The following is a 22,568-nucleotide window of genomic DNA, read 5'->3' as shown; positions in this document are numbered from 1 at the left end:
CCTACAAATTCTAAAGCCAAGGGTGTACGTGAGTGCGTTATTTGCAAGCACACAGAATGAAGAAACAGGAAGCGAAAATTTATCTGTACCTGGTGCATTGAGAGCAAAGTCGCACTGTGTACCATGGGCTATTTCTTGATTATTACTCACTTCCGAAGTACACAGTGTGTTACTGTGTAAATAGTGTGTGAAACTGTACATATTGTAATTTTAGTGAATTTTTAACAGGTAATATTGCGACAATAAACATTTATTGTGGACACATTACTGACACATGTATCACAGTTCCAGGGTACATTATGAACATTCTGCTGTATACATATTGTAAAGGACACAAATATGCATCATATACGATAAAACAAAAACAAATAAAACCACATTGGAAATACCTGTACATAAAACAAATAATTGAAAATATACATGTGGCAACACCCGGTGCTTGAATGGCCCGCGCGACCGTGTCTGGGCGAGTCATGCACGGGCGACCAGGCCCTGATGATGTCACAGGCACCTTATCCACGTCCCCACAGCCAAAGTAAGTGGAATTTGGTATTTATTTTTACATAGATATGTTCTTGGAAGGGAATTTATCATTTTACGAAGAAAAAATAATTTTTGGGGAACAGTTTATTTCATGCGCACCGGGGAAATTTCACAATAAACTCGGCGCAGCACGGTGTTAAGGGTTAAATTTGTAGGACAATATCTTTTGAAATTAATAATATATATATATATATATTTTCATACATTTACTGTAAATATTCACATAATTATTATTTTGAATATGTACACCATTCCACAGGTAAGAGGTGATATCCATGGACTTTATTAGCACTTGTATAGAGTATTTACCTGTGTTCTGATAAATGGCACTCTTAAGCAAACATTAATTGCAGTAATTGTGTGAGGAGTAAACATTATGAATATTTCAGGAACTATATTGCCTATACATGTGTGATAATGGCTGGCATTGCTAGGCACTGTTTGTGACACTACGCGAGAGGTGAGGGGACGCGCCTCCCTCTCCACTCACTCACTCGCGCTATCACATATTACAGTACAACCTCGATTCAACGTACTATATGGGACCAACTCCAGTTTGTTGGAGCGTTGGATTCGTTGCAAGAGGTGACCTTCAGGAGGCGTTTGTGTCAGTGTCATTTTTTTTTTTCTTGTACACCATAAAAATGCATTATCATATTACATACTGTACCTATATATTACTTCTCTACTAAAAAATACTGTAATTCATAATATTTACTTTATTGTTGGAGCTATGTCCATCTCGACGTTTTGTGAAGTTGTGAATGCTCTACAGTAAATACGTGCTGTAGTGCATTATGCCGTTAGCACTGTGTTGATTAAAAGTAGTTCTGCTGTATGTTGAGTACTACAATACAGTTTATGAAAACTATTGTACACTAAAATTACTGCAACTTTAATTTTAACACTGTGTACACACTTAAATTTAACACTTGTTCTAACTGTTCACGCCGCACACGATGTTTTTAGATGTTTGCATCAGCTTTGCTGGTGCTCGCTGCTGCTGTGGGTTCAGCTGCTTCTGAGCTGGTGCTGGCTGCTGTTGTACCAGTGCTGGGTGCAACTGTGCTCGTGCTGGGTACGGCTGTTCTTGTACTGGGTACGGATGTTCTCGTGCTGTGTATGGCTGTTCTCGTGCTGGGTACGGCTGTTCTCGTGCTGGGTTCGGCTGTTCTCGTGCTGGGTACGGCTGTTCTCGTGCTGGGTTCGGCTGTTCTCGTGCTTGGTACGGCTGTTCTCGTACTTGGTCCGGCTGTTCTCTTGCTGAGTACGACTGTTCTCGAGCTGGGTACGGCTGTTCTCGTGCTGGGTTCGGCTGTTCTCGTGCTTGGTACGGCTGTTCTCGCGCTTGGTACGGCTGTTCTCGTGCTTGGTACGGCTGTTCTCGTGCTTGGTACGGCTGTTCTTGTGTTGGGTACAGCTGTTCTCGTGTTGGGTACGGCTGTTCTCGTGCTGGGTACGGCTGTTCTCGTGCTTGGTACAGCTGTTCTTGTGTTGGGTACAGCTGTTCTCGTGCTGGGTACGGCTGTGGTAGGGCTGGTTGATTTTCTGCTACTAGTTCTTGCAAAATATTGCTTCATTTTTGGCATTAATAAGGCACTATTAGTAAGCCCTGAGACATTTTGCTTTATAACCAAAGAGCTGTAGTAAAAAACTGGTCAGTTCCACAATTATTCTTCCACAGGTGGATAAATACTGTACGTCAATCGCAGACAAAGCTAAGGGTGCATACTGTACGAACGCAGACTAGTCTATACATACACCCTTCAGTAGGCTGGTGTTTACGCCAGATCCAGTAACAAACCTCTCTTAAATATTCGATTTACATCAAATTATATATTTTTGGGTTATATATTTAGTTTAGCAACATTATTACGTTAATAAGAGCTATAAAAAATGCTTATTTTGGAACTGATTTATTAATTTTATTATTTCGAAGCCGTAGGTCACTGAACTGTGGCGATGAAATCGAACAAATCACACCTGGTGTTGTGTTCGATTTCCAGTAACATAAATTTCTCTCAAATATTCGATTTACATCAAATTATATATTTTTAGGTTACATGTTTAGTTTAGCAACATTATTACAGTAATAAGAGCTATAAAAAATACTTATTTTGGAACTGATTTATTAATTTTATTATTTCGAAGCCGTAGATCACTGAACTGTTGCGACGAAATCGAACAAAACAAGCATGGTGTTGTGTGTTTCACGGATTAGACCCGTCCACTCGTGTTGGAGTTGTGCCGCCAATAACGTGAATAATTTCTCAAATAGCAGATATCTATCATATTACAGTATATTTTTGGTTTTATTTAGTTTAGTTTAATTAGAATAATAAAGTTATTAAAACACCAGTTTTAGAAATGATTTAATGTGAAACATTCAAAGTCATGGGTTACTGAACTATGACAACACAGACGAAAGTGAGTGAAACCTCACTGTACAGTGAGGTTTACTGTACAGTATTCCCTTATCTGTCCACCCTCACTCGTCTTGTTTCATTGCAGAAAATGTATATCAGAAGATTTCAACACATTAGCTAGCTATTCACGCTTCAGCCTTTAAATTAATTTACAAAGGTACGTGTGCCACAATTTGGTGAACGAAAATCATTGAAACTCCGTCGTTCACTTGTGTGGACCACTCTGGCTGGTGTTTGGTTAATATGCGTCACTTCTTGTGTGGACCATTCTGGCTGGTGTTTGGTTCATATGGTTCACTTGTTGTGTGATCCAACTTGTCATATGAAGGAATTATTAATTGTAATCTGTGATGGTATGGTAAAGTTTTCCACCACTCTGTGAACTCTGTCCCAACATCGTAAGCTTGTGGACCACTTGTGGACCACTTGTGTGGTCCACTTTTGTGGTCCACTTGTGTGATCCAACTTGTCATATGAAGGAATTAATAATTGTAATCTGTGATAGAATGGGAAAGTTTTCCACCAGTTTGTGAACTCTGTCTCGACGTCGTAAGCAAATCCGAACATCCCCCACTTCGGCGAATCATTGTTCGTCGAACCGGGTAAGTAAATCCGGCCTGAAAAGTGTGCGAACTAGCCGGAGATTGGTTGAATCGGGGGTACGTTGAATCGAGGTTGTACTGTACATGCATCCTTGGTTTTCTCCTGTTTTGTATATGAATTCATTCAACATACTTTCTCTCTTGCATTTAGCATTCCTCTAAAGGAAAGCCATCGGGATTACCAAACGATCAAACAGCATCGCCCCTCCTATCTCCATCAGAGACACTCAGTAACTAAAGGTGCTTTCCACGGTCAACTCTGCCCCTCCCACTCTCCCTCTCCCTCTCTCACACACTTACTCTCTCTCACACTCTTACTCTCTCTAACACTCTCACACACACACTCATATTCTCACTCATTCTCTCTCATTCTCTCTCTCTCTCTCTCTCTCTCTCATGTGTATACACACATTGCTAATCCATAAATGTACTATTATATATGTGCATATTTGTCCGATCTGTTAGCAATAAATTCTATTGATGTAATGAAATCATGCAAGACCGCAATGATCCTGAGCACTCACTGCCCATGTATGGCGCATGGCACTGCCACGCCCTGATTTATTTGTATAAAAATTTGTTGAAAATCTTTTTATTAATGTATTGGGATGAACTTGCCACAACTCTGATGCCAAATGCCGTGATATTTTGTTAACATTTTTTAGAATATTTTGATTTTTGACAAAAGTGCTCTAGTTACTGGCCCCTTAAGTTAGGTTTTATTAGCAACATAAATACTAAACCTTTTCTGGTTTCTTCAAATTCAATAGTATCAATTTCTACTGTCTAATTGTTCATTAGGTCAATATATGTACAGTACTATGGTCCATCTCATTACTATAAGTCCATCTCATTACTATGTAAGCAGGAGGATGAGCTGTTTATTTATATTACTATATTGTTTCTGTTCTATTTTAATGAGAATATTTCTTGCATTAAAGAGGCACTATCCCAAGTAAGAACCAGTTAAGATGGAAGGAAGTGGAGCTGACTGTGAAGAAGACAGATTTACACATGAATTCAAGTATTTTAAAAGAAAGCAGCCACCTCCTGATCTCAGTCATGTCATTCAAGTTGATGACTTTTTCAAGGTGAGAGTTGCTTAGGTAATTGGTGTTATTGGTTTAAATTTTATATATTGAGTTGTTACACCAGATATAGTATATTTGATAAATATTTTCTACAGTTTTAACCCCTAAACTGCATAAAAGTCATATGAAGTGTGACATTGAGCTCAGTTTTTTAAATTTTCTGAAACTCTTTCAAATTTTTAAAAACTGCCAGTGGGCCCATCCTCTTCCTGCTATTCCAGCTGCCCCGGCTTTTTCTTGTGAGGCCGGGGTGTTGGAGGACGACTCGGCCCCGGGGCCTGATGTGGCAATTCCCAGGGTTGGGGAGTAGCTGACTTGGGGCCTTGGGCCCCGTTGCACCCCGCCTGGGTTTTCCGACCCTCCGAGTGGGGCTTGCTGTTACAGGAGTGGGGTTTTCTTTTCCCCCCTCTGCCTACGACTTGGATTTGGGTTCAGCTCCTCCACGGGTTCAGTTCCGTTTCGGGTCCGTCGGTTCTGTCCTTCCGAAGCTTTTCCGCTTCCCGCATCTCTCCGCCTGAGGTGTGGGTGGTCATTGCAGCTTACCTCCTGCGCGACCCGGATTATGCTTCTATAATGAATCCGTCTTTCTTCAGGTTTGAGTCTTCGTCTCCATACTGGGTTCGTTATGAGGTTCCGGACTCGTCCTGGCTAGCGGACTGCCCTTTGTTTTCGTTGGATGCTTGGGACACCTTCTGTTGTACCTGCACGCTGGAGTGGCACGAGGCGTTGACTGTGGTCCAGGTTTACCTGGTGGGGGGGGGGGAGGCGACTTTGCGCACCTTAATGAGTGCTTTTTCGCTCCGGCTCTTCTGTGGGATGTTGGTGTGGTTCAGCATCACGTGTAGGTTCCCTCCTCTTCGTCAGTGCTTGTGGCTGAGGACTTGCGCGCACGAGGCTCGTTGCCTTCGGTCCTGCGCTTCTTTTCCCTCCTTGATCTGTCTTTGGATTGGCTTATGGAGGATGTAGAGGTGCTTGGGGCCATTCCTGGGTCTAGCGCCTTGGCCTTGGCTGCTCGTGCGTCATCTTCCCTTTTGAAGCTGTTTGCGCTGATCCTGCGGGATGCGCTGTTGCGGTTTTTGCTGCATGCCTCGCATGTCGGCAGGTGGTGCTCGCTTCCTTCTTGGAATCCGCTTAGACTCTGGCTCTTAGATTGTCTTCACCTTTTTGTCCTTTGCTGTTTGCTGCTTCTGCGATCGAACAATATATGCAGGCGGCTTCTTCCAGCTGCTGCCCGATGTCTGACCTTTTGGTTATCCGAGAGTCCAGGGTGGGTTCCTCCCGGAACCCACCCTGGACCCCTAGGAGGGGTCGTGCTATGGTCCGTGGGTTTCCAGCCGTTGAGGTGGGCCACAGGTGCCAGTTTCAGAACCGGTGCAGCCTTTGGTCCCAGCTGTGTCTAGGTCGGCGCGGTGCTCGCACTGTGCGCAGGCAGGGTTCTCGTAAAGGGCATCAGCCCTTTTCGCGGTTCGCCCCATTGACGGGGCAGTTGGGGGAGGCTTGCTCTGTTCGCTCACACCTGGTCCCATGATTCGTGGGCTTTTCGGGTCTTTTCTCGTGGCCTTCAGTGGGGTTGTAATAACCCCATCTGCTTTACACCCTTTACTCACTCAACACCCCAGGTTAACACTGCATTGCAGATCAGTGTGACCCCCAATGAACTACAGCTAAATTATTAACTATGAAATATTAACTGAGGGGGAACAACAAGAGAAGGTATTATTATTTTAAAACTAATAAATAAAAACTCATTAAACACTGCCACCACCTCCCTGGTTTAAATCTGAATGTGTCTTTTATTGACCTTGGGAGGGTAGAAGTCAATAATCATGAACACCAAGGGGTATAAGGAACTTGGTAAAGAATGCTTGAGAATTAATAATGTAATTTTTAGTTTACTGATTGAGGATTCAAAGGCAACTCTAATATCCATAGAATGGAGGAGAACACAGGGGAATTTCTAGTACCATACATAAAAAACACAAAAGAATGACCCACCATTAATCAAAAGAACAAGACCTAAATTCACGAAGCTCCATGTATTTCTTCGTAAGTAGGTTTGCTACGAAGGTTCCTAAGTATGCCCTAAGAAGATGCTTAGGTGCAATTCAGGTAGATCCACTTAGGAAGATATTTGGGTTTTGGGTCTGGTTCACCTGCGTGCTGATAGAGGTCACTACTTTGTTTCGTTTGGCCAATCAGAGAGCAGGCAACATTCTTCATATTGAAGATTTAGCACTGGCTTATTGGAGCTCTACTGCCTCCTATTTACGTTGAATTTTCTTATAAAATTAGTATATTTCGAAGTAAAACTATGTTTTTTCAACTTCTACAGCCAGTACCGACATTGTAGTAAACAAATACGCTACATTTGTTGTTTACCTGCGTAATTCTAAGAGATACTATGTAGCAGTCCTTGTTGCTCGGAAGATGCGCTGACAATTATTGTATATATTTACTGGATATACCCAAGGGCCACTAACTATCTAGTGGCCTTGATGAGCACAGAATGCCGGCGGCTTGTTAACCCTTAAACCGCGCAAATCATATATATATGCTTTCAGTGACAAACCAAAACTGCGCATGTCATATATATATGATTTCGTGTCTAGCGCTATAATTTAAACGCCACGCCTGGGATAGGGGCAGCTATAGTGCAGCCACGACCGATAGTTGCCAGATGCCACCTAGAAAAAAAATCCAGGCCAACATTCTTGGGTGTGAGAGCTTCAGTACTGAGCGAGCCACCAAGGCTGATGCACGCAGCACGAGCTCACAGCACCGCTGTTCAGCTTGTGACCACAGCATCGCCTACAAATGCCATAATATATATGTTCATGCTATTATTTAACGATGATAGTATTACAGAAGACCCTTGATTGTGATAAAACAGACCAGTACTCTGATAATAGCAGGATTGTGGTGATATTTAGTGCTGTGCTCCATGAAGGGATGAGTAATGTTGTGGGAGGGAGGGTGGTGGCGTCATCTTCTGACGGTCTGTGGCCACCTTTTATTGACTGCACTCACCATACCAGCTTAGTGGTTCGCTATGGTGAACATAACTGTAGATACTTATATATAACGTGTGTGTAGAGAGTGTAATAACAGCAAGAGGAGTAGGTTGGGAGCCGCCATTTTGGTGAGGGAGGTGCAGTCGTCTACACAACTTATCATGTTGTTTACTGGTGGCCACTATGGTTTTTGGGCACCATACCAGCTTATTTGTACAGGTATGGTGAATAAAATAGGTAGATACTAATATATAATATGTGTATATAACGTAATAACACCACAAACAGTATTGTTGGAGGAAAATATTAGTGCGTCGGGTCTTGAGGTCGGCCGCCACCAGCTGACAGTGTGTGTAGCTACATCTTTGTGCCTTTACTCACCATACAAGCTTAGATGTACAGTTATGGTGAACAAAACATGTAAATACAGTGGTACCTCGGAATGCGAGTGTCCCTGTATGTGAGTTTTTCGGAATACGAGCAGGATTTCCTCGGAAAATATGTCTCGGAACGCGAGTTTGTTGATACGCATACAGGCCGACCCAGCGCATGGTGGTTCGGCGAACGTCGCCCCTCTGCCCCTCAGTTTACCATTGTCTCGCGCCCAGTGACTACCCCACATCAATTCTTCTCGTGGATTTTCAGTGTTTTGTTGGATTTTTGGTGATTTGACTATACAATTTGTTATTATATTTCTCACCATGGGTCCCAAGAAAGCTAGTGGTAAGGATAAAGGCCAGAAAGCCCATGTGAGGATGACAATAGAGGAGAAACAAGAGATCATTCGGAAGCATGAGAACGGTACACGTGTTGTTGAACTTTGTAGGCAGTACAACAAAGCCACATCAACAATATGCACTATACTTAAGAAGAAAAATGAGATTATGAGTGCTAAAGTGGCAAAAGGAGTCAGAACAATAATGAAACAAAGACCACAAATACTTGAAGAAGTGGAAAAGTTGTTATTAATTTGGATACACGACAAGGAGTTAAGGGGTGATAGTGTTTCGGACGCCATTATTTGTGAGAAAGCCAGGGTTTGGACAGATTTGTGGTGAGGAAATCGAGCAGTGAGCCTCAACCAGGACCTAGTGGCACTCAGATAAAACGTCCCAGGGAGAGCACACCAGAAAGGTCCTCACTGCTTGATGTGATAATGGAAGGGGACTCCCCTTCCAAACAGTAACTCCTCTCCTCCTCCCACCTCCTCACCATCTTCCATACGCCTACAGCACTCGACAGCAAGGTAAGTAATAACTTGAACATAGTTTTGTAGGTTTATTTAGATGAATTAGGTATAAAAATTTAGTTTGATGTGGGGTTTTTGGGGTAGTCAGGAACGGATTAATTGATTTCCCTTTATTTCTTTTGGGGAAATTAGCTTCGGAATACGAGGCGTCTCCAGGAACCAATTAAACTCTTAAACTGAGGTATGCCTCAGGGGGTACCTCAGTTTAAGAGTTTAATTTCGTTCCTGGAGACAGCTCGTATTCCGAAAACTCGTATTCCGAAGCTAATTAACCCATAAGAAATAATGGGAAATGAATTAATCCGTTCCTGACTACCCCAAAAACCCCACATCAAACTAAATTTTTGTACCTAATTCATCTAAATAAACCTACAAAACTATGTTCAAGTTATTACTTACCCTTGCTGAGGACTGTTGTTGGTGTATGGAAGATGTGAGGAGGAGGGAGGAGAGGTGTTACTGTTTGGAAGGGGAGTCTCCTTCCATTATAACATCAGGCAGTGAGGACTTCACTGGTATGCACACTCTGGCACATTTTGCCTGCATACCACTAGGACTTGCTTGTTTTACTAAGAATCTGTCTAAAGACACTTGTTTTTCCCTACATTTTAACACTTGTCTGTATTAAGACATCGCATTGTCATTTAAAAGGTCAATGCAACGGCCTGCTACAGCTTTATCTGGGTGAGTTTTTTCAACAAAACTTTGCAGTTCTTCCCATACTTCACACATTTTCTTAATCAAGAAGGGACATCCTCTACTGCCTCAGCTATTTTCTTGGGTTGAACCTTACCAATGGCTTTCTTGAGACCGATGGCGAGATATATAATGACAACTTTTATGCTCAAATGGCCCAAAAACCGACAAAAAACTGTAAATCCTTGTGAAGAATTCAGGTGGGATAGTAACTGGGCGCGAGACACTGGTAAACTGAGGCATGATTGCCGTGCCACAATGCGCTAGTCGGCCTGTACATGTATCAACAAATTCATGTTCTGAGGTAACCCTCGCCTTCCGAGACACGTTTTCCGAGGGAATCCTGCTCATATTCCGAAAAACTCGCATACAAGGACACTCGTGTTCCGAGGTACCACTGTACTGTATTATCCTTATTAAATCATGTTAACCATGGACCATTAAGATCTCATGTTCATATGCAATAGTCATATTTCTTTTGAACTGCTAATCCATGCTAATCATTTTTGAATCATTCATTAAATTGTGCATTATGTCTCAATTTTTCACTTCCTTGGATATACTGTACAGTGCAAAAAGATAGGATAAAAATAAACCAGTAATATTTCTTTCATTATATTTTTTTATTTAAATGACTGCATCAATATTTTTACAGCTGACAGGATTTGTTTTACCATACAGGTGCATTATTTGTTAAAAAAAAATTGGTGTATTGCTACACACAATGGTGCTACATAGCCTTCCCAGGTTGGTGCCTTCTTTTAACTACTTAACTGTGCCAACCGAGTATTCTCGGTCGGCTGGAAACTGCGCCAACCGAGAAAACTCTTTGATATTTTGGTACCAATTCTAAATGTGTACAAGGTTGGTTGTGTACGAAATGGACTCTTAGGACCTCCAGTGAGAGGCAGCCATCTTGGAAAAAATTTCCAAAATGCAGAGCTGCTGGCTGGATTAGTACTGAATGAGCAACCATGGGTGGCGCACGCGCCTCTGGCTAACAAACACCTGCGATAAATAAATCCAAGTGTCCGATTTGCCTTATTACGAACATATTATGCATTGATCCTTTTCTTTTAAATTCTTACTAATCATAACTCTCAGATCCCTTTCGCAATCCGACTTCGCAATCTCAACACCATCTAGCTCGTATCTTGCAATTCTATCATCATTACCTAACCTCAGAACTTTACATTTATCAGCATTAAGCTGCATCTGCCAATCCTTTGACCATTTCAAAACCCTATCTAGATCAACTTGAAGTGATAGTGAGTCCTCCTCCGAATTAATTTCCCTACCGATTTTCGTATCATCGGCAAATTTGCAAATGTTGCTACTCAAACCTGAATCTAAAACATTTAAATATATTATAAACAACAGAGGTCCCAGGACAGAGCCTTGAGGCACTCCACTTACAACATTTTCCCACTCTGACTTGATTCCATTTATACTAACTCTCTGTTTCCTTTGGTATAGCCATGCCCTAATCCAGCTTAATATAGCACCCCCAATACCATGAGACTCTATCTTTTTAATCAGTCTTTCATGTGGCACTGTATCAAAAGCTTTGCTAAAGTCAAGGTACACAACATCACAATCCTTACCACTATCAACTGCCTCAACTATGCTAGAATAAAAAGATAACAAATTTGTTAAACATGAACGGCCATTTATAAAACCATGTTGCGACTCAATTATTAATTTATGTTTTTCAAGATGAAGACGAATTTTATTTGCTATTATAGATTCGAGTAACTTTCCCACAATAGACGTTAGGCTAATTGGTCGATAGTTAGACGCAAGTGATCTATCTCCCTTCTTAAAAACTGGTACCACATTAGCAACTTTCCAAAACTCTGGCACTCTGCCTGACTCTATTGATTTATTAAATATGGTTGACAGTGGGTCACACAGCTCCTCTTTGCATTCTTTAAGCACCCTGGCAAACAATTCATCCGGCCCTGGGGATTTGTTTGGTTTGAGTTTTACTATTTGTTTAAGAACATCCTCCCTGGTAACTGCTAAACTCGTCAACCTGTCCTCGTCCCCACCCACATAGACTTGTTCGGCTGAAGGCATATTGTTAAGTTCCTCTTTAGTAAATACAGATACAAAATATTTATTAAAAATACTACTCATCTCTTCATCACTATCTGTTATTTGACCTGTCTCAGTTTTTAATGGACCTATCCTTTCCCTAGTCTTAGTACGATATAACTGAAAAAACCCTTTAGGATTTGTCTTTGCTTGCCCTGCTATGCGAACTTCATAGTTTCTTTTTGCTTTCCTTATCTCTTTTTTAACATTTCTAACCAGTTGTACGAATTCCTGTTCTAAAGTGACCTCCGCATTTTTAATCCTTTTGTACCAAGCTCTCTTTTTACCTATAAGGTTCTTCAAATTCTTTGTTATCCACTTTGGGTCATTAGTATTCGATCTATTCAATTTGTATGGTATACTACGTTCCTGTGCTTTGTTTAGAATATTCTTAAATAAGTTATATATTGAATCCACATCGAAATCCCCATTTAAGTCACCTATCGCTGGGTTCATGTCTCACTCCAAGACCGGCCCACACCCCATACCCAAGACTTTCCAATCAATTTGACCCAAAAAATTTCTTAGGCTATTAAAATCAGCTTTTCGAAAATCTGGCACTTTAACAGAATTTTCTCCTACTGGTCTATTCCATTCTATGCTAAATCTGATTTCTTTGTGATCACTGTTCCCTAGCTCACTCCCTATTTCGATGTCATTAATTTGTGTTTCCCTGTTAGTTAACACTAAATCTAAAATATTATTTTCCCGTGTTGGTTCCTTAATGTGTTGCATAAGAAAGCAATTGTCAATTAATTCTAGAAAATCTTCTGCTTCACTATTCCCTGTTTTGTTCAACCAGTTTATTCTGCTAAAATTAAAGTCACCCATGACATAAATACTGTTAGATCTAGATGCTCTAGATATTTCATCCCATAGGTGCTTTGCTTCCATTCTGTCTAAATTTGGTGGCCTATATATAACTCCTATTATAATATTATTAGCTTTTTCGTTTAATTCTATCCAAATAGAATTTGTATAGAATTAGGAGGCAGTTGCTATTGGCCCATATGAGGCAGCTGCTATTGACCCATATGAGACAGCTGCTATTGGCCCATATGAGGCAGCTGCTAGTGGCCCATACGAGTCAGCTGCTAGTAGCCCATATGAGGCAGCTGCTATTGGCCCATACGAGCTATTTTGGTGAGGGATGTGACATCGTAATTGTAGCGTCGTCTGCTGTCTGCTGTGTGATTTCTCATGCAGTGTATGATGGCCACTGTACTGTTTGGACACAATTCCAGCTTACTTGCATAGTTCTAGTAAATAAAACATGTAGATAAGTATATATAACATGTGTAAATAGTGTAATAAAAACAATGACAGTATGGTGGGAGGAGCTATGTTGGCGAGTAAGATATTGGAGTGAGGGAGGGCCTGTGTGGGTGTGACTGCTCACACTCCCGATGTTCTGAATGTGTTGATGGTAAATGTATATAGTGTGTGACAGTGTATAGTGTGTACATATGTTGTAAATATACATAAATGAACATGAAACATTGGTGTGAATAACTGTATGATGGGAGGAGCAATGTTGGCGAAGTGAGGGAGGGCTGGCTGGGTGTGGCTGCTCACACTCGCGGTGTTCTGAATGTGTTGATGGTGAATGTATATAGTGTGTGACAGTGTATAGTCTGTAAATAGATTGTATATATTTGGGAATTGATTTGGAGGAAGGAGGTAATAAAAGTATGTGTTTGTGGGAGAAAGGAATTGGCAGAATGATCAGGGAAAGAGAAGGGCCTCAAAATAATAATTCACTTAGGGTATATTACACTAACAGTAGAAGTCTAAGAAATAAAATTAACGAATTAAATGCTCTTGTCTGCACAGAAAAAATAGATATTATTGCACTTACCGAAACGTGGATGAATGTAGAAAATAGAGAACTATTAGCTGAATATCAAATGAATGGATTTAAACTATTTCACACAGATAGATATATTAGACGAGGAGGTGGAGTAGCCATATATGTTAGGGACAATTTGAAATGTAGTCTCAAAGAGGGAATCAAAACTGAGCCACACACACAAACTATTTGGATAGAATTAAACGAACAAGCAAATAATATTATAATAGGAGTTATATATAGGCCACCAAATTTAGACAGAATGGAAGCAAAGCATCTATGGGATGAAATATCTAGGGCATCTAGATCTAATAGTATTTATGTCATGGGTGACTTTAATTTTAGTGGAATAAACTGGTTGAACAAAAAAGGGAATAGTGAAGCAGAAGATTTTCTAGAATTAATTGACGATCGCTTTCTTACGCAACACATTAAGGAACCAACACGGGAAAATAATATTTTAGATTTAGTGTTAACTAACAGGGAAACACAAATTAATGACATCGAAATAGGGAGTGAGCTAGGGAACAGTGATCAGAAAGAAATCAGATTTAGCATAGAATGGAATAGACCTGTAGGAGAAAATTCTGTTAAAGTGCCAGATTTTCGAAAAGCTGATTTTAATAGCCTAAGAAATTTTTTGGGTCAAATTGATTGGAAAGTCTTGGGTATGGGGTGTGGACCGGTCTTGGAGCGAGACATGAACCCAGCGATAGGTGACGTAAATGGGGATTTCGATGTGGATTCAATATATACAGTGGTACCTCGGAATGCGAGTGTCCCTGTATGCGAGTTTTTCGGAAGACGAGCAGGATTTACTCCAAAAATATGTCTCGGAAGGCGAGGGTTACCTCGGGACGCAAGTTTGTTGATACGTGTACAGGCCGACTGGCGCGTGGTGGCATGGCGATCGCGCCTCAGTTTACCAGTGTCTCGTGTCCAGTGACTATCCCACCTGAATTCTTCACAAGGATTTACAGTTTTTTATCAGTTTTTTGGCCATTTGAGCATAAAAGTTGTCATTATATATCTTGCCATGGGTCTCAAGAAAGCCATTGGTAAGGTTCAACCTAAGAAAATAGCTGTGAGTAGAGGATGTCCTTTCTTGATTAAGAAAATGTGTGAAGTATGGGAAGAACTGCAAAGTTTTGTTGGAAAAACTCACCCAGATAAAGCTGAAGCAGGCCGTTGCATTGACCTTTTAAATGATAATGTGATGTCTTACTACAGACAAGTGTTAAAATGTAGGGAAAAACAAGTGTCATTAGACAAATTCTTAGTAAAACAAGCAAGTCCTAGTGGTATGCAGGCAAAATGTGCCAGAGTGTGCATACCAGTGAAGTCCTCACTGCCTGATGTGATAAAGGAAGAGGACTCCCCTTCCAAATAGTAACTCCTCTCTTCCTCCCACCTCCTCACCATCTTCCATACGCCTACAGCAATCAACAGCAAGGTAAGTAATAACTTGAACATAGTTTTGTAGGTTTATTTAGATGAATTAGGTATAAAAATTTAGTTTGATGTGGGGTTTTTGGGGTAGTCAGGAACGGATTAATTCATTTCGCTTTATTTCTTATGGGGAAATTAGCTTCGGAATGCGAGTTTTCGGAATACGAGGCGTCTCCAGGAACCAATTAAACTCTTAAACTGAGGTATGCCTGTAACTTATTTAAGAATATTCTAAACAAAGCACAGGAACGTAGTATACCATACAAATTGAATAGATCGAATACTTATGACCCAAAGTGGATAACAAAGAATTTGAAGGACCTTATAGGTAAAAAGAGAGCTTGGTACAAAAGGATTAAAAATGGGGAGGTCACTTTAGAACAGGAATTCGTACAACTGGTTAGAAATGTTAAAAAAGAGATAAGGAAAGCAAAAAGAAACTATGAAGTTCGCATAGCAGGGCAAGCAAAGACAAATCCTAAAGGGTTTTTTCAGTTATATCGTACTAAGACTAGGGAAAGGATAGGTCCATTAAAAACTGAGACAGGTCAAATAACAGATAGTGATGAAGAGATGAGTAGTATTTTTAATAAATATTTTGTATCTGTATTTACTAAAGAGGAACTTAACAATATGCCTTCAGCCGAACAAGTCTATGCGGGTGGGGACGAGGACAGGTTGACGAGTTAGCAGTTGCCAGGGAAGATGTTCTTAACCCTCAAACCGCGCATATCAGTATCAGTGACAAAACCGAAACCGCGCACATCATTTATATATGATTTCGTGTCTAGCGCTATAATTTAAACTCCCCGCCTGGGATAGGGGCAGCTATAGTACAGCCACGACCGATAGTTGCCAGATGCCACCTAGAAAAAAAATCCAGGCCAACATTCTTGGGTGTTACAGCGTCAGTATTGAGCAAGCCACCAAGGCTGGCGCACGCAGCACAAGCTCACAGCACCGCTGTTCAGCTTGTGACCACAGCATCGCCTACAAATACCATAATATATATGATACTGCTATTATTTAGCAGTGATAGTATTACTGAAGCCCCCTGACTGTGATAAAACTGACCAGGATTCTGATAATAGCAGGATTGTGGTGATATTTAGCGCTGTGCTCCATGGAGGGAGGCGTAAGGCTGTGCGAGGGAGGGTTGTGGCGTCGTCTTCTGAATGTGTGTGGCCACCATTTATTGACTGCACTCACCATACCAGCTTAGTGGTTCGATATGGTGAACACAAATGTAGATACTTATATATAACGTGTGTATAGAGTGTGATAACAGCGAGAGGAGTAGGTTGGGAGCCGCCATTTTGGTGAGGGAAGAGCGTCGTCTGCACGTCTTGGCATGGTGTTTACTGATGGCCACTATGGTCTTTGGGCACCATACCAGCTTATTTGTTCAGGTATGGTAAATAAAACAGGTAGATACTTATATATAATATGTGTATATAGCGTAATAACACCACAAACAATATTGTTGAAGGACAAATATTAGTGCGTCTGGCCTTGAGGGCGGCTGCCGATCAGCTGACTGTGTGAGTAGCTACGTCTTTGTGGCCTTTACTCACCATACAAGCTTAGATGTACAGTTATGGTGAACAAAACATGTAAATACGTATATATAACGTCTGTGTATAGTGAATAAATACAGAAAGAGTATTGTAGGAGGTGAATGAGGGTGAGTGAGGAGGTGTTGAGGGAGGGAGTGGCAGTGAGTGGCTCGCTGGTGTTTGGCGGTCACTCCTCGTTGCTTTTTGACTCACAAGACCAACTTAGTAGTTCGTTATGGTGTACAAAACATGCAAATACTTATATATAACCTGTGTATATAATGTAACAACAGCAAAACTATTTGTTTATTGTTTTATGAACATAATAATTGAATCACTAATATGCACACCATAATTTTGAGTACAGCGATGGTTCACACATTTTATAATACAAATATACCACAATTCACTGTATGGAATAATATTACTGCCAAAAACTAAGAAAAAATCAGAGACATTGAAATAATTAGGTAATAATATATTTGTGGCAACTGCCGTCTGACAGCTCGGGCGGAGTAGACCTCGTCTGGCGAAGGCTCTGTCAACGCCCCTTTTTTGCCACACTTCCCTACCCTATTGCGGCTAAAATATGCCACCTACGATTTTTTTGTTATTTTTTCCGTGATCAGGGAACAAAAATGAACACTTCTATAAGACGAAAGAATTTTTTGGAATTTTTTTTTTTTTGTTGCGCCTGTGGGTGTGAATTCCATTTGGGCCCCTAGCGGTTTGAGGGTTAAACAAATAGTAAAACTCAAACCAAACAAATCCCCAGGGCCGGATGAAGTGTTTGCCAGGGTGCTTAAAGAATGCAAAGAGGAGCTTTGTGACCCACTGTCAACCATATTTAATAAATCAATAGAGTCAGGCAGAGTTTTGGAAAGTTGCTAATGTGATACCAGTTTTTAAGAAAGGAGATAGATCACTTGCATCTAACTATCGACCAATTAGCCTAAAGTCTATTGTGGGAAAGTTACTCGAATCTATAATAGCAAATAAAATTCGTCTTCATCTTGAAAAACATAAATTAATAATTGAGTCGTAACATGGTTTTATAAATGGCCGTTCATGTTTAACAAATCTGTTATCTTTTTATTCTAGCATAGTTGAGGCAGTTAATGGTGGTAGGGATTGTGATGTTGTGTACCGGTGGTAGGGATTGTGATGTTGTGTACCTTGACTTTAGCAAAGCTTTTGATACAGTGCCACATGAAAGACTGATTAAAAAGATAGAGTCTCATGGTATTGGGGGTGCTATATTAAGCTGGATTAGGGCATGGCTATACCAAAGGAAACAGAGAGTTAGTATAAATGGAGTCAAGTCAGAGTGGGAAAATGTTGTAAGTGGAGTGCCTCAAGGCTCTGTCCTGGGACCTCTGTTGTTTATAATATATATAAATTATTTAGATTCAGGTTTGAGTAGGAACATTTGCAAATTTGCCGATGATACAAAAATCGGTAGGGAAATTAATTCGGAGGAGGACTCACTATTACTTCAAGTTGATCTAGATAGGGTTTTGAAATGGTCAAAGGATTGGCAGATGCAGTTTAATGCTGATAAATGTAAAATTCTGAGGTTAGGTAATGATGATAGAGTTACAAGATACGAGCTAGATGGTGTTGAGATTGCGAAGTCGGATTGCGAAAGGGATCTGGGAGTTATGATTAGTAAGAATTTAAAGCAAAAGGATCAATGCATAAATGTTCGTAATAAGGCAAATCGGACACTCGGATTTATTAATCGCAGCGTTAGTATCAAGACACCTGGTGTGGTTCTCAAGCTATATCTTGCTCTAGTTAGGCCCCATTTAGATTATGCAGTTCAGTTTTGGTCGCCATATTATAGAATGGATATAAATTCACTTGAACGTGTCCAGCGTAGGATAACTAAGTTAATTCCCCAAATTAGAAATCTTTCATATGAAGAAAAATTAACAAAGCTTAAGTTGCATTCACTGGAAAGGCAAAGAGTTAGGGGTGTCATGATAGAGGTTTACAAGTGGGTGAATGGACATAACAAAGGGGATATTAATAGGGTATTAAAAGTATCAACACAAGACAGAACATGAAACAATGGGTATAAATTGGATAAGTTTAGATTTAGGAAAGACTTGGGTAAATACTGGTTCAGTAACAGGGTTGTTGATTTGTGGAACCAATTGCCGCGTAACATTGTGGAGGTGGGGTCCCTCGATTGTTTCAAGCATGGGTTGGACATGTATATGAGTGGGATTGGGTGGTTATAAATAGGAGCTTCCTCGTATGGGCCAATAGGCCTTCTGCAGTTGCCTTTGTTCTTATGTTCTTATGTTTTTATATACATAAATTAGCATGATACATGGTAAATATGTGCACGATATGTGTACACAAGTTTCATGCACGTAACAGTGTCCTTGGACAGTACGAATGTTTTACTATCATAATGTAGTGCACGTGTTCATTATACATAGGATTAGCACGTAAAAACAAATCATATGTATTTGGAACTGTGCGCAAAAAATGAACAAAAATATATTTGCGGCAACTCGTGCACCCCGCCCGGGGCGCCCCTCCGGCCTCGAGAGCATACTGCTCTGGCGCACGGGGAATGATGACGTCACGCCCCACATTCCGGACCCCATAGCAGCCAAATTAAGTACAATTTCGAACTTCCGTTGCTATACCCATATACAGGGAGGGGTTTTTGACACTTTCAGAAGAAAAAAGAATTTTTTCCCGAGGTTTCATTTCCTGCGCACTGGGGGGGTGTCATATTTATAGGCCGCGCAGTTAAAGGGTTAATAACTACTGGTATAATATCATGTTATTATAAAATTAATTCTAATATCATAAAAGACATATTTACTTCAAGTTTCAAGCAGAGAATGCATATATAACTAACACGAAGGACTCCTCTTTACGAGATTCACCAGCTCTAATCTTTTGTTTATGTTCCAAAATTTACAATCGATCCCAGTGTTATGTAGTAGAGAAAAATTGAGTTATATCCAGTTTACGTAAAGCTACGAGTGGATCGACAGCACACTTAGATGACGGACTAAACTGACAAAGGTTTTTCTTCGTAGTGTAGCTACCTGAATACCGACGTAGCCGCCACAAAGGCGCTAAGAAGAAAAACATTCGTAGCTAAGAAGAAAAACATTCGTAAGTACCTTCGTGAATTTGGCCCCAGATAACTAAATACAAATTCATTAATTCACTTTACTATTGAAACACTTGTATTGAAATCAAAATTGAAAATACAGTGGTACCTCGCATAACGAATTTAATCCGTTCCATGTTCGTCATGTGAAACGGACGTCATACAAAACGAGTGTCCCCCATGTAACCAGTGTGATGCACTGTGTTTATTGTGAAATTTCCCTAGTGTGCATGACATCAAATGTTCCTCAAAATATAATTTTTATTTGTAAAATGATAAATTACCGTCCCTGAACATGTCTATGTAAAAATAATTACCAAATTCCACTTACTTTGGCTGTGAGGGCGTGGACATGGTGGGCTGTGACGTCATCAGAGCCTGGTCGCCCGTGTGTGAAGCTCCCAGACACGGTCGCGCAGGCCATTCAAGCACCGCGTGTTGCCACAAATATATTTTCAAATATTTTTTCTATGCATTTCCAATGCGGTTTTATTTGTTTCTTTTATCGTATATGATGCATATTTGTGACCTTTACAATATGTATACAGTAGAATGTTCATAATTTTCCATGAAACTGTGATACATGTGTCAGTAATGTGTCCACAATAAATGTTTATTGTCACAATATTACGTGGTAAAAATTTACTAATATTACAATATGTACAGTTTCACATACTATTTACACAGTAACACACTGTATTACACACTCAGTACTTTGGAGGTGCATAATAGTCAACGAAGTAGTCCATGGTACACAGCGCAACTTTGCTCTCCTTGCACCAGCTACAGATAGATTTTCGTTTCCTGTTTCATCGTTCTGTGTGCTTGCAAATAACGCACTCGCGTGCACCCTTGGCTTTAGTACTTGTAGGTGGTATGTAGCCAAGCTTGTAAAGCATAAAGTAGTATTGAAACGATTATAGGAAAAGCTCAATTTGTAAGGTAGTCTTGAAAAGATCGCTTTTTAAGGTCCCACACAGGAAGAGATTCAGCTAGCCTCAAAGAGTGTCCATCAGTCAGGAAGAGATTCAGGTATTCTTGAAAATATCAATGAACACCACCACCATGGAAGCCGCTAACACTGTTCATCTATGCTACTTGTATCAGATGCATCATCTCTGAACGCAGAAAACGATTCATCTATGTATCATCTATATACATTAGAGATGGCAAGGGTGGGGCTCAGAGCTACACCTGGATACGCTCGCTGTATCATCCTCATAGGTGCTGTATCACTGGCATCCGACCGTTGTGTTAAGCCCTTATTGCCCCTAGCTTCACCAATGTTATGACCCTTATGTTCCTCAAACAATAGGGTCTGAATTGCACCGACTGAGCACAGTCTTTCAACACCGTGTGGGACAGGTGTTTGAGAGCCAGAGGCACGTGTGCCACAAATGGTTGCTCACACACTACTAACCCAGCTAGCAGTCCTTGTCTTTCATATTCGTTATAGCAAAAGGTTCGTTCAGTGTTTGTTGGGTAGGCTGCTCCATTATGACAATCTTTCTTTGTTTCAAATGTGTTCCATTTGTTTTGTATTTGTCACTTACGTCTCAATAATGGAGCAGCCTACCCGACAAACACTGAACAAACCTTTATGACATTTGTCCATTTTTCAAATTGTTTCAACGGTTCTTTTATTTTTCGTTTTTTTTTTTTTTTTTTTTAAGAAACATGGAGCAGCCGACCTGTAGACCACCGAACGAACCTTTTTGACATTTGTACTGGTTTTCAAAATTCTTCATTTTTTTATTATTTACGTTTTTTGTATGTAAGAAACATGGAGCGGCCTACCTGCCGACCACCGAACGAACCTTTTGCTATAGGACAAATGAAAAATAAATATTGAACACATTTGAAGAAAGGAAAATGTCATAATGGTTTATTCAGTGTATGTAAGGTAGGCTTCTCCATTATTGAGACGTAAATGAAAATTACAAAACAAATGGAACACATTTGAAACAAAGAAAGATTGTTATAATGGAGCAGCCTACCTGCTGAACACCAAACGAAGTTTTTTGACATTTGTTGTATATCAGACATTTCATTCCTTTTTTCCTACAAAAACGTCAATGCTTTGCAACATCTCAGCAGTCACCCTTTTATATCCCAGCATCATTAGCATCTTTAAACAAGAACAACATAATTTATGTGCATCGTCGGAGGCGTCTAAGAATGTGCAAGAAGCAGCGCCACCCCACCATGTGGTGTTGACGTTACTCAAACCAGCGTTCGTCATACGGGACAATTTGACACTGATCGGGCCGTTCGTTACCCAAAATATTCGTCTTTTGGGGCAATCGTTATGCGAGGTACCACTGTATATATATCTTACTCTTAATAAAACTTCCTAAGAGGCAACAGAAATGTAATACTGATATACATGAATACTCAAGTGGCACAATACCTTAATACTGCTAAACCAGACCAGATGTTGAGTGGCTGCCCTCCAGGTCACCTGACCTGTACCCCAGTTGAAGCCCCAAGACCCACTAACTTTAATATTTTCTTAAACTCTTACCAGTGGACAACAAGCTCCACCCACCTAGTTCCTAGGCCCAATTAACCCCGCCTTTCCAAGCCTATAGGCAATGGATTTAAACACAACTGGGTGCTCTGGAAGTTTGGTCAATGGAATTGTCAGGGCCTACCCTGGGGGACTCCACCTCTTGAGTCCTAAGCCAACAAGGACCAAGAACCTGACCCCGCCTCCTAGGCCTCCATGGCTGCAACCAATCAAGTACCAGGCTAGGAATAGGCATGGGCATAAGGGTCTGTCTCCCTTGCCAGAGATCTACACTGTTCCCACGCCCACATCGCCGGGACCTAGCACCCGAGGTCCAAGACGCTGGCT

The 22,568-nt window shown here is 40.7% G+C and overlaps 1 protein-coding gene across 1 annotated transcript in view; it reads left to right on the top strand.

The window, feature by feature from the left end:
- Positions 1-22,568, top strand: part of AlkB (alpha-ketoglutarate-dependent dioxygenase AlkB) — a 309,007-nt gene that overhangs the window by 42,873 nt on the left and 243,566 nt on the right. The window contains exon 2 of the mRNA XM_045754930.2: positions 4,513-4,662. Within this exon, the coding sequence (XP_045610886.1) occupies positions 4,543-4,662 (120 nt within the window). The 5' untranslated portion in view covers positions 4,513-4,542. The remainder of the gene's footprint in view (positions 1-4,512; positions 4,663-22,568) is intronic.

The sequence above is a fragment of the Procambarus clarkii genome, chromosome 9 (genome assembly GCF_040958095.1).
Source record: "Procambarus clarkii isolate CNS0578487 chromosome 9, FALCON_Pclarkii_2.0, whole genome shotgun sequence".
Lineage (NCBI taxonomy): Eukaryota > Metazoa > Arthropoda > Malacostraca > Decapoda > Cambaridae > Procambarus > Procambarus clarkii.
Note: the sequence above shows the minus strand (reverse complement) of the source record. Positions and strands in the feature narration are given on the sequence as shown.